This window comes from Halichoerus grypus, chromosome 4 (assembly GCF_964656455.1).
Source record: "Halichoerus grypus chromosome 4, mHalGry1.hap1.1, whole genome shotgun sequence".
In the NCBI taxonomy this organism is placed as follows: Eukaryota; Metazoa; Chordata; class Mammalia; order Carnivora; family Phocidae; genus Halichoerus; species Halichoerus grypus.
Genome location: NC_135715.1, coordinates 132,686,465 through 132,703,618, shown reverse-complemented (window position 1 = coordinate 132,703,618; position 17,154 = coordinate 132,686,465). Strand labels below are relative to the sequence as shown.

Here is a 17,154-nt window from a genome sequence, read left to right as displayed (position 1 = left end):
TCCCTGACTACCTTAATTAAAATTACAGCCCCACCCCCACATTGCTTATCTGTTTAATTGCTTGCTTTTTCCTCATTGCGTGATATAGCACCATTTTAATTATTTACTTTGTTCACTATCCCTCTACCCCAGCTGTAATGAAAGTTCTAGAAGAACAGAGATTTTTAATGTTTTTGTTTACTGTTATATCCCCAGCACCTGGAATAATGTCTGGAACATAGTAGGCAATCAATAAAAGTGTTTAGAATATTGTCGTTGAAAGTCTAGATGCAATGTCACCTTTCCCATGAAGCCTTCCTTTTTTCTCATCTGCCTATATCACTTTCTAGCTTTCTCATTGGCATGTATCACCCTTTGCCATGTATTGTTATTTGCACAAATGTCTTTTCTCCACTTTAGACTGTAATTTCCTTGGGATAGGCACTGTGTCCTTTCTTATCATTTCTCCCACACTGCTTTGCAAATTCATTCCATAAATTAGTGAATCTGTCACATCTAAATTTAAAAGTATTTTTTGTCCAATCCTAAATGAAAATGCCCCTATTCCTTTAAAAAATACCTAGTTATGGTTAATGATGTGCCAGTCACCATGCTTGGCTCTGAACTAGAGAGAGGACTTACCCATTCTCTGAGCTCAGGAATCTCATAATGTAAAAGGACAGTTGTCTATCTTCATATAAATAGATGAAGTCAATAAAGTGCTATGAATAAATTATAAACAGACTATATAGTAAGAGGATGGATTTATTCAGGATTTTAATAACTTTTACTAGATATTTTTGAGGTTTCATTTAAAGAAAGGCTGTTGATTTATTTTATAACCTAAGCCTCCAATGTTAGAGTAAGCAGGGTGTCTGATTAAGTATTTTGAAAATTTTTTCATTGTGAGAATTTTAATACTTTATTTCCTACATGCACACACGCGTACACATGCACGTACACAAGATATTATATGTATTACTCCCTTTGGATTTTTAAAATATGCTTTATTCTAAAAATAAAGTATTAAAAATAGTTTCCACTTAAAATAATCAGTACATATAAGGAGCATTGGGGCTCCATTCAGTTTTGTAAAAAACTATAAATTATCTGATTTTTTTTTAAAAGATTTTATTTATTTGACAGAGAGAACACAAGTAGACAGAGCGGCAGGCAGAGGGAGAGGGAGAAGCAGGCTGTCAGCTGAGCAGGGAGCCCCATGCAGGGCTTGATCCCAGGACCTCTGGGATCATGACCTGAGCTGAAGGCAGCTGATTAACTGACTGAGCCACCCAGGTGCCCCTAAAATATCTGATTTCTAATGAAATTATATTGGCTCCATAACAAATCTATTCATGAAGATTTAACAAGTGATGGTTATTTTGTTATAGGCTAATGGAAGAAAGGAGAGAAAGAATAAATAACTTCCTGAGTGAACTAATAAAAGAGAAACTTGACAATGAAGATTTGATTATTGCTAGAGATACTGCAGAAGCTGAGGCTGAATGGGAAAAAAGAGAAAAAGAAAAATATGAAAAAAACAAAGCAGAATTAAAAGCGATTGCAGAATATAGAGCTGTTGTGGTAAGCAATTCAATTACGACAAATAAAAACTAAAAAAAAATTTTAAGTCCTTTCCACTGTAGTTTCCACTCCCTCTCCCTCTCTGACAAAAAACTAGCAAAGATTTGAAAAACAATGTATGAGTTATCTTCCTATACTCTTGAAATCAGACCATGTTTAATTTCTAACAGAAGATCATATGATAATCAATTACAAATAAGATATTGATAGACACAAAATAATCTCTTCTGTTTCAGAACCATCTGAAATGCAAAAATTGTTATTCACTTAATATACATTTGAGTGTTTTTAAGACTAACCAAATAAAAATAACCCATTTCTGTATTTCTTAATCCTTCAGATAATCCTTATCTCCTACATAATTGACTGTCATAACATTTAATTTGGATAGTTTATAAACATTATAGCAGCTAATTTTTTACCTACAAATATTCTCCTACCTTGAGAAGATCTTGCTATTCTGTTCTTGTATTTTATTTTTTAAACCAGTATCACTCAAGTTTTCATTGTGTGTTTCCTGTTATTTGGGAAATAGAACAAAACCAAAGTAAACTGATCATGTGGGAATCAGCCCAGGTACCTGTAACTTCTGCCCTTGTATTGCTCCAGGCTTTCTGCTTGTACTATTCTTTCTAACTGTGCTTTATTAGAGAGCACTGGTTGATAAAAAAAAAAAAAAAGTTTCCCTTTGCTTTTTAACATCTAGATGAAAAATAAAGAGGAAGAAGAAAGACAGAGGAAACTAGAGGATAAAGAACAATTGCTGGCTATCCTGAAAGCAGATCGGATTTTCCAGGAGCATGAAAAGGAGAAAAAACGCAAAGCTGATAAAGAACGACAAGAAGTTCGAGATGCCCATATTCAGCAAATGGTAATTATTCTTAAATGTTTATACTTATTTTAACAGTAAATATGTAATGTAGAGTTCATGCTAGTTTTCTCTTTCCCAGGTGGTTTCATCTGTCAAATAAGATCAAATGATCATTATGGTTATGACACAATAAAATATATAAAAAATGTGAAGTTAATTTCTCTTTTTATATGTATTGAAGTTCCCATATTAGGTTTATGTCTTTTGCACAAATATTTATCCTTCTTTAGTGTCTATTGTGCTTTAGTAAATATTAAAGAAAATGCAATTGCATACAGCAGGCCATGATGCTTATCTTCTTCGTTTTACTTTTTTCCCCCCTCTTTATAACTATAGGCCAGAGATTATGTTGATTGGGATCTCATAGGTTTCAGAGTTGGGGTGATAGGGGTACCAGAGATTTTAGAACACATATAGAGGACCTGGCATCCAATCATCTATGACTTAAAACTGTTTTCCAAAATGGCTATACCATTTTCCATTCCTACCAGCAACATATGCGAGGACAAACTGTTCCACATCCTCATCAACACTTGCTTTTGTTATCCTTTAATTTCAACTATTTCTATTTCAACTATATTTTATGGTGTCGTTTTACATTTCCCTAATGACTAAAGATTTTGAAGATCTTTTCATGTCCTTTATAGACATTTGTGTGCCTTCTTTTATGAAGTATGTATTCAGATCTTTTGACAATTATTCAATTGAGTTGTTTGGGTTTTTTTAAATTTTATTTGAGAGAGAGAGAGAGAGAGAGCACAAGCAGGGGGAACAGCAGAGGGAGAGAAAGAAGCAGACTACCCGCTGAGCAGGGAGTTTGATATGGGGCTCCATCCCAGAACCCTGGGATCATGACCTGAACTGAAGGCGACTGAACCACCCAGGTACCCTGGGTTTTCTTATTATTGTGTTTTAACATTTTTAATGTGGTAGAATATACATAACATAAAATTTGCCATTTTAACCATTTTTCAGTGTAACAGTTCAGGGCCATTAAGTGCATTTACTCTCACCACTATCCATCTCCATAACTTTTTCATCATCCTACACTGAAATTCTGTACCTTTTCATTCCCCCATTCCCCCAGTCCCTGGTGGCCACTATTCTTTGTTTCTATGAATTTGAATATGCCAGGTACCTCATATTAGTGGAATCATATTTGTCCTTTTGTATCTGTATTATTTTACTTATCATGTCTTCAAGACTCATCCATGTTGCAGCATGTGTCAGAATTTCCTTTTTTTATTAAGGCTGAATAATATTCCATTGTATGTATATACCCCATTTTGTTTATACATCCATCCATCAGTGGACATTTGGGTTGTTTCCATCTTTTGGCTATTGTGAATAATACTTCTGTGGATATTGGTATACAAGTGTCTGTTGAGTCTTGCTTTCTTTTGTCTTTATACACAGAAAAAGAATTGCCAGATCATATGGTAATTCTAGGTTTAACTTTTTTAAGAACCACTGTACTATTTTTTTTTTTAAGATTTTACTTATTTTGAGAGAGAAAGAGAGAGTACAAGTGGGGGGAGGGGCAGAGGGAGAGAGAGAATCCCAAGCAGACTCCACGCTGGACATGGAGCCCTACCTAGGGCTCAATCCCACGACCCTGAGATCATGACCTGAGCCGAAATCAAGAGTCAGACACTTAACTGACTGAGCCACCCAGGTGCCCCTTGAACGACCATACTGTTTTCTATAAAGCTGTACCACTTAACATTCCCACCAGCAATATTCAAGGGTTTCAATTTCTCTGAATACTCAACATTTGTTCTGTTCTGGGTTTGTTGTTGATGGTTTTGTTGTTGTTTACAATAGCCACCGTAATAGGTTTGAACTGGGTTTCACTTGTGGTTTTCATTGGCATTTCCCTAGTGATTAGTGATATTGAGCATCTTTTCATGTTTCTTGGCCATTTCTGTTCAGCCTAAAGACTTCCTTTAGCATGTTTTATAGTGCAGGTGGGTTAGCAATAAATTATTTATGTGTTTGTGGAAATGTCTTTGTCTTCATTTCACTGGGTATAGAATTACTGGATATCATTCTTTCCCAGCCCTTTGAATATATTGTTCCATCATCTTTGGCCTTCATTGTTTATCATTAGCAATCTGCTGTTAATCATATTGTTGGTCCCCTAAATGTGATGCATCATTTTTCTCTTGCTGGTTTCAACAATTTCTCTTTATTTTTGGTTTTCAGCAGATTGACAGTTTGACAGTCAACCAATAATGTGGGTGGAGTTGATGTTCAGTTCAGTGATGTTAAGACAGTAATGTTTTTACCCCTGCCGCACAAGCTATGTGTGGGTTGAGGATGTTATTCCTAAGAACAGCAAATTCACAATTTCCCCCAGGCTTTTAATTTTTGCTAAGCTCCCTGGGGTCTCTTGTGTGAATATGTAGTTTATCAGTGAGACAAGGATGTCCACAGAGTTTATTATTTCAGCCCTTCTATGCCTATCTCACTTCCAGAATCTCCCCCTTAAATTTCTAGCTGCTTTGCCACTCAGTCCAAATGGAATGTCATCATTGTCCAGCAGATCTGCAAGTTTTCACCACCTGAGCTGGAGGAGCTGGAGGGATAGCAATATCCCCCAGAAAAGCTTGTAGTTCTTACCTGATTTAGTAGCAGTTTTTCATGAAAACACATTTCTCAAGTAGTTGCTTATACATGGTCATTTAATAGTGCTTTGAAATGAGAATTTAAACTTGTTTTTATAGAGGGGAAATGGCCAACCTCCTCATGTAGCCATTGCCAGAAGTAGGATCTGCCATATTATTTTGAAGCAAATCCCAGATATCATTTTATCAATGTAGTATGTATCTCTCAAAACTCAGGGACTCTTTACAAATTTACATAATCCCAATTCCATTATTACATCTAAACCAATTAATATTGTCTTTAAATTTCCTTTAAATTGTCTCGTATTTTTTTTAGTTTGTTGGTTTTTAAAAAAATTTTTTAAGTAGACTCCATGCCCAATGTGGGGCTTGAACTCAAGACCCTGAGATCAGGAGTCACATGCTTTATGGACTAAGCCAGCCAGGCACCCCTTAGTTTGTTTTAATCAGGATCAAATAAGGTCCATATATTCTATTTGATTGATATGTCTTTCAAGTCTCTTATCTAACACTCCTCCTCCACCCCTCTCTTCTTAAGTTCTCCCTTTTTGTCTTTTATTGTTTGTTTTCCAATTTATTTGTTGAGGGGTTTTACTGGTTTACAGGGTTTGTCTTTTAGAATTACTAGTCTGGATTTTTATGGTTGAACCCCTGTTGTATAGTTTATTATGTTTCCTGCATTTCAGGTAAAATCTAGTTGAGGTCAGATTCAGGTTCAAATCTTTGGTGAAAATTCCTCTTACGTGGTGGTGTATACTTCCATCAGAAGGCACATGGTGACCATTGTCACCTTCTATGACATGAACAGCCTTTGATGACTATTGCCTAGATTTCTTAGTTCATGAGGTGGCAAGATATTGATATTCTCTCATTTCTTCTTATTCATTTGCTCAAGTCTTCAAAGAACTTTTCATGATCAACAATTCGGTTTCCCTAAGGTACAGTTTTTAAAGAAAAGACAGAATAAATACTTGATCCCTTCATCTTCCAGTATTCAAAATAATTAGCATCTCCTAAAGATGCTTTCAACTTCCCCCCATCTGTTATAATTTTTAGGAATTTAAAACAGTATTTTAAAAGTTTCTTTATAAATCTATTTATGCTTAGTGCAATCAAAATTGAGGCATCAATCATATGATCCATTATGATAATCCTTTCCTTCCCTTGTCACTTCCTCTCTGTACTTCAGATGTTTCTCCTTGCTTCCTTAATATCTTTCCACAAATTGCTATCAAACAAACATATCCTAGTTGCTCTTTTAAGTTCCCAAATTATAGTATTTTACCTTTTATGAGAGTGGTTTTAGCTTTTTCTGATTTTCTCAATCTTTTTGAAGGGCATTTTCTACTTTTTCAAATTCCTGCAATTGTATCACCGATTCAATAAATAGCACATAAGCCTTTTTTTTAGCACACAAACCTTAATTTTGAATTGTATTTGAATTAATTTGTATTGAATATGAATTAAATGCCAAAAAAATTTGGTATTTAATATGTTATGGTTGCTCTATTTATTTATAAATTTCAACGTACAGTAGTTATCAGGTTTGGGCTCTTTTATACTTAAGTGCTGGTTACTGATTTAGGAAAATATTTTCATAAATATTAAATATATTCATAAGTAGACAAAATCACTCAATTTTTTACAAACTCAAACTCAGCATTTCTTAAAATGCTGCTAAGACAAGAAGTTGTCAATCAGACTTCATTAAAATCACCTCATAAAATCAGTTAAAAGAACAATGTTTTTGCAAATATTAGAGTTAAAAGAAGTTAAAAGAAAAAAAAATTATGAGATATAAATTGGCTTTTGGTAAATCGCTTAGAGTACTTACTCCAACCAGTTCCAGATCAACCAACCTACATTGATAAATGTCACTTGTTACAACTTCAAGTTCCTGGGAAAAGAAAATGTAATTGGTTTAATTTAGTTCAGATATTCACTGCTGATTTAATCTTATTTGGCTGGGTCACATGGTATATTGGGCTGACTTAACAGTGGATTTCAGTGAGTTCTTTCAGAATAGTAGATGGGGGAAGGGCACCTGGCTGGCTCAGTTGGAAGAATATGCAACTCTTGATCTCAGGATCATGAGTTTGAGCCCCACATTGTGTAGAGATTTTTTTTAAAAAGGGGGGGGTGCCTGGGTGGCTCAGTCGTTAAGCATCTGCCTTCGGCTCAGGTCATGATCCCAGGGTCCTGCTCTGTGGGAAGGCTTCTCCCTCTCCCACTCCCTCTGCTTGTGTTCCCTCTCTCGCTGTGTCTCTGTCAAATAAATAAAATCTTCAAAAAAAAAAAAAAATAGTGGATGGGTTGGAGGCAGTGATTGGTAGGTCTTCTATACCTGCCAAAGTACACATTTTTATAAAGGTAGAAACAGGATTCTAAACTCATTTTTTACCTAAAGTTCATGCTTTTAACTACTTTGTTATATTGTTTGCTTGAAGATATGTTATTGCATAAGGCTATTAAGTTTCACTGAGCCACTGCTTTGAGCGTACTACTGTGAGAAGCATGAGTTTCTGAAATTATAGTATATACAGGTGCCCCTTGAACAATACAGGTTTGAACTGTGGGGGTCCACTTACACATGGATTTTTTTCAATACATACATTGGAAAATTTTTTGGAGATTTGCTACCATTTGAAAAAACCTGGAGATGAACCACATAGCCTAGAAATACACCCACCCCAAATTAAGAAAAAGACATTATTTTAAGAACGCAGCATATAATACATATATGCATCCAAAATGTGTCAACTTTATGTATCAGTAAGGCTTCTGGTCAACAGGAAGCTATTAGAAGTTTTGCGGAATCAAAAGTTATACATGAATTCTTTACTGTACCAGGGGTTGGCATCCCTAACCCCCATGTTGTTCAAGGGTCAACTGTAGTTGTTAATTCAGAGCTTGTCACCTATCAGCGAGTTTAGAAAATTCTATCTACAACTTCAAATGCTATGTATATTTAGAAAATTGATCTTACCAATATGAAATTGCACTTTCTTTCTTTCCCAAATAGGCCAAAAATAAATTTAACACGAAGCAAGAAAAACAAGCAGAATTAGAGTATTGCAGACTTAATGAAGCTCTTGTGGCTGAAAAGGAGAAGGAATTTCAGGATTATGCCAGAGAAGTAATTGAACTTGAGTCTGAATCAACAAATAAATATATTTATCCTCTTGTAAAAGCTGTACAGGAAGGACATGGAGGTGGCCGTGGACCAGTTTTTGTGAACAGAGGTGGATTAAGACCCAGTTATCAGGCAAATGACGGCACCAGAGTCCAGCTCCCTTTCTATAACTCTCAGGGATCAAAATATAGTAATTTTCAAAAGTCTAAGGGAAGGCTAGGTTTTACATGGTAGAAAAAAAGTTTATTTTTGAGATTGAGAAGACTGAGTTGTAGCTAATATTATGAGCTACAAATAAGTGAATTTTATGCTTATAATTTGTTAATAAAGCTGCTCTTCATCTAAGTGCAATTATGTCTGTTCTAATGGATTCTTCACTACCAAAGTTTAATAAATCCCTTTGATAATACATACACAACATAGTGTAATTTTAGCCTTTAAAAATATGTATTCAGTAGCATTAAGTATAGCTATAATATTGTACAACCATTACCATATCTAGTTCCAGGATGTTTCATTGCTCCAAAGGGAAACCCTGTACCTAAGCAGTCACCTCCCACTTCCCCTCCCTTTCCACAGCCTCTGGCAACTTTGTCTCTATGGATTTGCCTATTTTGGGTATTTCATATAATTATATGGAATCATACTGTGGCCTTTTGTGTCTGGCCTATTTCACTTAGCTATTTTCAGGTTTCATCCATCTTATACCATTATCAGTACTTTGTTCCTTTTTATAGTTGAATAATATTGCATCATAAGTATTTTTCTCTTCAGCAGAAATTTATTTATCCTTCAGTACTTTTTAGTTTCAAACACTACCAATATTATTGCTAACAACAGGATTACAGAGTTTGACTTGTAGTTTATTTTGTAGAGTGTATCTTGCTAGACATGTGCAAATTACTGTTTTCGAGTTACTTGAAGTAATTTTTCTACAAGTAGTTATATGAGCAATTTGATACACAGGTGACTGCATCCAATCTGACTCAAAAGTTTGAGTTGTACAGTTAAGCTTCACATATTATCCCATTGGTGAATGTGTTTAAGAGCGAAATACAGGTTATTTTCCTTTCTCACAGGGCTGCTAAATTGTTCGGTAGTTCTTTTGGCCTAGGGTTGCCACCATTTTAAAAATTACTTAGATGTAAAGGCTCAATGAACTAATAAATAAAGTCAGGGAACCTCTGCCACGTATCTTTTTCTTTAAATTCTGTTTTAGAAAGTACTGTACATTTGGGGGTGATTACTAGTTTTGGATGAAGCTATCTTCACATTACAACACAGGAAACACGTTTCCACAAAATGGTTAATTTCATAAATGTTTTATAACCAACTTATCCCAGTGAAGAACATAAAACATTAAAGACATTACTAGTTTTCTTACCTTATGTGAACAGTTTCATTGTATTACTTTCAACTGGGCTGGTCTTTCTACTAGAGTTAAGCACATTAAAAACAAAAGGGCTATGCAAAGTCTTAAAAATTAATCACAAAACAATTGAGTGAAAAAAAACTGAGTTGCAAGGCACTCAGAACAGTGGAAACACAACTGTTGTAATCTGCCAACAGGATAAGAAATCCATAGCTAAAATGTGTGGCTAAGGGCGCCTGGGTGGCTCAGTCGGTTAAGCACCTGCCTTTGACTCAGGTTGTGATCCCAGGGTCCTGGGACTGAGGCCCGCGTTGGGCTCCCTGCTCAGCGGGAAGTCTGTTTCTCCCTCTCCCTTTGCCCCTCCCCCCGACCCACTTGTGCTCTCTCTCTCAAATAAATAAAACCTTTTTAATAAATAAGAGAAGTCCTTTAAAAAATAAATGTGTGGCTGAGATATATATTTGGGTATTGAGGGGGGAAAGGTGTAAAAATTATCAATCAGCACTTAAAAATAAAAAGGAAATAACAGTATTAGGTTGGGAAATATGTTTAAGAAGGAAGCCTAAAAAGCAATGAAAATAGAAAAAGCAAATTGATACTAAAAGTATTTTAATACACAATTAATTTACACAGTCCATATGAAGCACTCACATTTTACATATTCTTCTGGCTAAATAAAGCATTTAAAAACACTCCAGAATTCAAGAATTTAATACCTCTTAACACATATAAACCACTGAATGGTCAGAACATTTTTATCTAACCATATATATTTTCAGTGACTAACTTTCAAGTTGGTGCATTTTCCCTAAATAGATCTAATTTAAATAAAAATGAAACCAAACAAGAAACCAAAAACTAGACAATTTGTTTTACGAGTCAATTAACATCTATATGGCTTTACAATGTCAAGTGTTATATTAAAACTGGCAGGCACAGGATATAATACAATGTTCCCAATGCTGAGAAATTTGGAGGAATTAAAAAGCAAATGTAGCATTCCAGTAGACAGTAATGCAAATTCCAAATCTAACCTTAAGTTTGCTGAGGCAAAAGACACATTGTAATCTGAAACATTATGATTAAACATTTACATTAGAATTTATCTCCAAACCTTCTGGAAATCATCACTGCTGACTAAATTCCTAAAGAAGCTCAGTACTGTTAAACTCTTTGCTCAGTTTTTCCTAATACAAATTCTATATCCCCATGGGTAAAATAAAAGTATATTTTAGTTGATTTATCTTCATTATTTAGCTTTTAATAAAAATAAAGGTTGAATAACTAATACAACAGTAATTTTAAAAATACAAAACAAACTGTTATAGTTTATTTAATACAATGTTTAACTATAAAAGTTGATAGTTTCAGAATTTAAATTCTGTAAAATGCAGTTTGCAGAAAACAGTTTTAACAGTTACTAGACTAATGATAAGAGAAGCAGCATTTTGAAACTAATTATACAATTGTGACAACAGCTTTATTCCTAAATTTCATTAAAAAAATATACATCACAGTGACTTTTGAGCTAGGAAAAGAAGTGCATTAACTTCACTTGAATTTTTCCCTTCTACAAAGAGAGCAGCCACAACTTTTAACATCCCCACATACAAATAACCAATTCATTTATCAATCCTTCAAAGTACTAGAAACACACAAAACAGAAACAAAATATACAGCATGGGCTTTTGGTAACACAGGCATTTGCTTTAAAAAAAAGAAAAAGCAGAAACACAACTTAACCCCACAATTTCTTCCTATACTTAAAAACAAACAAAACCCCTCAACAACTCCCTTCTCCAACCTTGCTGATGGATTTTTATTTATGTGATTTTTCTTTTAATATTTACTTCTTGTGTTACACCACAGGCCAGCGTTTGCATTTGTCTGAATCCTTTAAAGGCAGCTGGGAAACCCGCTATGGGCAGGTGTCAACCAATGCTGCACTTCCTGGAGTTTATCAATTTTAAAACAAGTATTGTAACAAAACATATCTTTTCACAATAAACAGGTTATAAATCTACAATCCTTGGAGTTTATTCAACTGTAAATGTATGAATACTAAACTGAATAATTATAGTAAACATGACCAAAAGAAGACAGGAAAATAAAACATTTTATGTTTCTTTATAACAATCAACTATATATATGGTATATATTGAAAGTACCTTCCGGTGAAGGGAAAGGGAACAAGTTTCTATAGAAATTTACTATAAAAGGTTCAAAGTGTGATGAAAAACAACTGCCACCTGGACTAAAAAGCATAGTGAGCTACTAAAAAAAAAAAAATACTAACTTTTCCATATACTAACTTGAAAACAAATTAGAATTGTCCTTTAATATCATTACTCAAAATACCAGAAACCCAATGTGTTCCTGTCCATAATATTAAGAAATGTTTACTTTTCAGTTTCATACCTTTTTCACTGGGTACAAGCATCTGATTAGGGCATTCAGCAAAGCCAGTATGAATCAGTATCACACTTGTGCAAAGACAGATTTATCAAATTCTTTGAAACTTCTGTGAGGGCTTTAAGGAACTCTATTAGAAATTACAATGCTCTATGAACTGTAGAGTAATTTAAAAATATTTTAAAGCAACCCAGTAGATTCTCTACTGCTCATCAACATTAATCTCTCTGTTGTGTCAATTTGTGGCAGATGGTTTACCCCCAAAAGAAATAATCATGAAAAAAATTCTCAGATATTGCCAAACAATAAAATAAACCAATTAAATATCTTTAGAGGATATGAAGTCAAAGATAGTTCGAGGTAAACCGTAAGCTCAGACTTAACTATAAAATCAATTTGACAGGAAAGAGCCAGCTTTCAAGGAGTATATTCAAAGTAAAAGCTAAAGGTGGCACAACTATTAAAAATGCAATAAAAGGACTGTTTGAGCTATGTGCTATTCAGATGTAAAGGCAGATGAGATACAGTTAATGCTGTTTAATTATTTTCTAAATGTTTTTATTCTGAAAATAAAATCTGATTGTCATCTTTCATCTCAATTTCTTCACTGTATCTGTTCTACTATAAAAAATAAGTTTTTAAATGTCTATATATGCTTAGCATGGAGTTGCTCTTTTGATAACCAGAACAGGAGAATACTACTTATAGAAATTGCTAAAATTTTTTCCCTATGGTTACTTGTCTATAATTCTTACTAGATACAGCTCTGCGATCAGACAACATGTATTTTTACCTAGCATGGGTTTTTTTTGTTATTAGAAAACCTTTCTTAAATAGCACCTTGAAGCTCAAATAGTTTATAACAGATATTTTTAAAATGCAATTCACTGAATTTAAAGATAATAACTAATTTAAAATATGTAACAGATTATATAGCTTGGGAACTCAAGACTCAATCATCCCTAAAGTAGGTTTGTGGTCAAAGTCTCTAAGGAATCAATCACCCCAGATTATCATAAACATCTATCACTTTTATCATCAGGAAAAAAAAATTTAGAAAGACTTCATTGTGGATTATTTGCTTCAAGATATTCCAAACAATCTTATAATCATTACCTATTATTTGTTATGCAAACAGCTACCACAATGCCAAATGTTCATTACTGTATTAATCATTAATGGGAAGTATTATGTTAAGCACTGCTTTGCTCAGTACAAATAGCACTGAGTAGTTACTGGGTTTACCAAAAAGCTACCTTGGTAAAAGTTGATACTACACTGACAAATATGAAAGTACAAAACACTCTAAAGGCTACTATTAATTGGAATTCTGAAATTTCTTCTCAAATGAGGCAGGTTTTGTGTTTGCTGGATGTTCAGTATTTTATTTAGAAGAGATATTACAGAAAAAAAGGCCACACATCACAAAAATAGCAATATACAACACACAAAATTCTAAATGGACTTTGGGTATCTTTTACTGTTTAACTCTGTAAGCTATCAAATTTTGCAACTTTCTACTCTATGTGGCAATGTTGCACATGCCAAGCTAAATAATGTTAACAGTAATGGTATAAAGCCATCTGAATAGAAAGAAACCAGAGTCATAAACATGCTATACCCTATTGTGATACATAAATAGAAAAGATGCATTTTCTTGCCATTTGAAACTCACAACTATGAGAGTTAGAGAAGTCAGCTCAAGTTAAAAAACCAAATCCAAAACAAGAACCATGCAGAATTAACACTCAACTCTATATAGATCAGTGGCCAAAAGAGAAATCTTGGAAGTTAGTATGTCAATACTAACAATTTTTAGAATCTAACTTAAAGACCTGCACAAGTGGTATGTTTTAGTGAGAAAAATATCTTCATTTTAGAGAAAGATAATAGTAATTATAAAACAAGGTTCCCCAAAGCAAAAATTTCATCTCTCCAGACCAAAAGTGACATAGAATTGAGAATTACAATCTGATCTTCCAAGGTACAGTTCCTGTCAGATGCTGTATAACAGCAAGTCAAACTCAATCAGTACATCAACTGAAAAAATTACTCAACTATTTTTGTAAATAGTTAAGTAAATAAAACAAAACTAGGCAGGAAAAATATTAGTATGAATCAAGCTATGAGTGGAATTATAAAGAATAACATAGGCAGTACAATATAAATAACTTTTAAAGCACAAATTACTATAAAATCAAAAGTGATGACTTAAGATCTCAAGTTATTAGGATCCTGCTTTTCTGTGTTAATTAAAAGCTGCTGCTGCTGCAAGCCTCTACTTAAATGCAATCAGAAAATCTATACAAGATTTCTTCTATCTAGTGGCTTCTAAAGTTACTTTAATCATGAGAAACACAAGCTTCTGTAACAATGTATTCCAACAATCAGTTATGCTTGTTTTCAACTGGCTAATCACACAAACTGGGATGTAGAATAGCACATTTGCTATTGGCTGATTGTTGCAACACAAAAATGCATACATGAAATAGTTAAACACAGCACACAGTATTACACCAAAGTGTTTTTCTCATTTCAAGTTTATTAAAACTTTAGCAGTACAAATTATCCAGGTTGCAGATTATCAAAAGATCAACTCAATAAAGTCCACATTAAAAAAAAAAAAAAAAAAGGACAAACATAAAACCCAAAAACAATGAAAAGAGGAAAACAACATAAAGGAGATTCATCAGCAAGTCTCTAAAACTTAAAATTTGAGCAGAATGGAAATAAGAAGTTTACACAACTCACTCATCCACTTTTGTCTTCATCTGTTCCAGGGCTTGATTCATGATCAAATTTTTTATTTTTATCATGTATGTGGTCATTTTCTTGACCCTTTGATTTTTGGTTTTCTTTTTCCACTGAGGATCTGGTCTTCTCATCCTCCTTATTTTTCAATGTGGAGAACTTTAACTCATTGTCCTGACTACTTTGTTTTATTTTTGAGAATGGACTTTGATCTCTCTCAGCCTTTTTTTCCCTATTATTTGAGCTATTATGATCACGATTTTTAGAGTACATTCTCTTCTCACCCTCAGAGTTTTCTCTTCTGTGTGAACTCTTACTTTCTTGGTTTCTGTATTTTTCTTTGTTTCTGCTTTGACTTTCTTCTCTCTCTGAGCTCCGTGAATCTCTCTTCCTCCTCCTTCTATCTTTACTTCTTGATCTTCCTGGTGATGCTCTTCTCTCTCGGCTTCGTGACCTTCCCCTTCTCCTGTACTCTTGTTCTCTGTATCTATGGTACTCCTTGCTTCTGCTGCGATCTCGGTCATGGCTTCTAGATCGCACTCTTCTGCTCCTGTCCCTACTTCTGCTTCGTTCCCTTGTTCTACTATTGTAACTGTGTTTGCCTTTAGTGATATCACGTTCTCTACTTCTAGACTGTGCACGTCTATCCTTTTCCTTACTTTTATTATGATCATGCTCATTACTTTTTGATTCTAACTGTTTAGACTTCTCTTTACTTCTACTCCTTTCCTGATCTTTTCCTTTAGAATCAGACTTTTCTTTTTCTTTAACAATCTCATGATCCCTTTCTTTACTCCTTGATCTCATCCTCTTTTCTTCATGTCTATTATGCTTTGCATCTCTTTCTTTACTCTTTGATTTCTCTTTGCTCTTACTTCTACTTTTAGATTTGGCCCTTTTCTTCACTTTGTTTTTATTATACTTATCATCCTTTTCTGAGTTTCTTCTGATGTCTCTCTCTTTGCTGTTAGATTTGTGGTCTTTAACTTTCTTTTCCTTTTCATTTTTTCTGTTTGGACTCTCAGACACATGCCTGTGATCAGTTACTTTTTTCTCTTTTACTCTAACTGGACTTCTTTGATTTTCTTTTATTTCATTTAACTCACTCCTAAAAAATAAGGAGAAAAAAAAGCTTTTTGGAAATTTTATTAGAAAAAGGATGATGTCCATTATTAGCCAAAATGGTATTCTGTATTTTTAAAAATATTCAGAAACAATTGAAATGGCTATAAATTGAACAACTTTATGTACAAGAGTAAAAACAAAAATACTTGTCACTACATGTGAAATAATATAGGTAAATCTTACTTATCCCCTTTGATCCATCTTTCACCACTTGATACCCTCATTCTTTGTGCTCTCTGCATCTCTTGCCTCCAATGTGGAGGAGTCTCACTACGTCTGAAACGATCCCTTGATCTGGATCTAGAAGGAGTTCGGTAACGCTTAAAAAAATAAAATGGGAAAAATATTAACCTCCTAAAAATATAAAAGCATTACAATCATAGCTATAGCCTATACATTTCTAGGTTCAAATAAAATGTCCTATACTTCTATACCCTCTAAAATAAATAAGATTTCCTAATTTTCAGGTATGAAACCAGTGAGGCAAAAATACTTTAAACACTCACTCATACTATAAATTCTAAATAAAAAGCATTAACCACACAAACTCTAGCCACCCATGTCCTCTCCACAGAACTATCCTATTTAAGTGATGCTACTGGACCATAACAGGTACAGGAACCCTTACAAGTTGCCAAGTTTCAATTTGGAAATATGTATTCTTGATGTTTCCAAGCAAATATCCCATATTAGGAGAAAAACTGAGTAAATGCATAATGTTTATTTATTCAACCAATATTTACTCAGCTCTTGGAATGGCCAACCACTCTACCATGTGTTGCAGAAACATTAGTGAGCCAAGACATGTCTCAATTTTGCTCTTTTGGAACTTGAATTCTATAAGGCTAGGAGAACCCTTAGATAGATATATAATCACAGATATTCACAAGCACAAATCAGTTACAATTAGAATCAGCATAAAGGAAATACAGGGTGCTCAGAGAATATGTAACAGGGGAGATCCAGCCTAGTACAGGGAAAGTTAAATGATAATTAAAAGCTAACAACTAACAAACATGCATGAAGAGTTACATAGGCAAGGGTAAGGAAAAGAAGGTAAAAGTGTGAGGATGGATGGGTAAGGAAGAATATGTGAAGCATAAGAAATATCTTATTTGAAGGTCCCAAAACAGGAAAAAACACTGCACTTTTTAGAAATGACCACAAGATAGATCAGTACGGCTAAAGATAAAAACTGCCAGGGAGGGACGCCTGGGTGGCTCAGTCAGTTAAGCGTCTGCCTTCGGCTTAGGTCATGACCCCAGGGTCCTGGGATCGAGTCCCAAATCAGGCTCCTTCC

General features: G+C 34.1%; 2 protein-coding genes across 9 annotated transcripts in view; one reads left to right on the top strand and one right to left on the bottom strand.

Annotated features, from left to right (window-relative positions):
• CFAP210 (cilia and flagella associated protein 210) overlaps positions 1-8,545 on the top strand; it is a 33,657-nt gene extending 25,112 nt beyond the window's left edge. Inside the window, exons 7-9 of the mRNA XM_036071994.2 lie at positions 1,371-1,563; positions 2,270-2,434; positions 8,084-8,545. Of these exons, the coding sequence (XP_035927887.2) occupies positions 1,371-1,563; positions 2,270-2,434; positions 8,084-8,428 (703 nt within the window). The 3' untranslated portion in view covers positions 8,429-8,545. The remainder of the gene's footprint in view (positions 1-1,370; positions 1,564-2,269; positions 2,435-8,083) is intronic.
• A 1,613-nt stretch (positions 8,546-10,158) lies between these two features.
• Positions 10,159-17,154, bottom strand: part of PPIG (peptidylprolyl isomerase G) — a 51,760-nt gene continuing 44,764 nt past the window's right edge. For all 8 annotated transcript variants that reach the window (XM_036071993.2, XM_078070960.1, XM_078070958.1 and 5 more), the window contains 2 exons: positions 16,038-16,174; positions 10,159-15,837 (listed from right to left, as the gene is read on the bottom strand). In XM_036071993.2, coding sequence (XP_035927886.2) covers positions 14,730-15,837; positions 16,038-16,174 — 1,245 coding nt within the window. In that variant the 3' untranslated portion in view covers positions 10,159-14,729. The remainder of the gene's footprint in view (positions 15,838-16,037; positions 16,175-17,154) is intronic.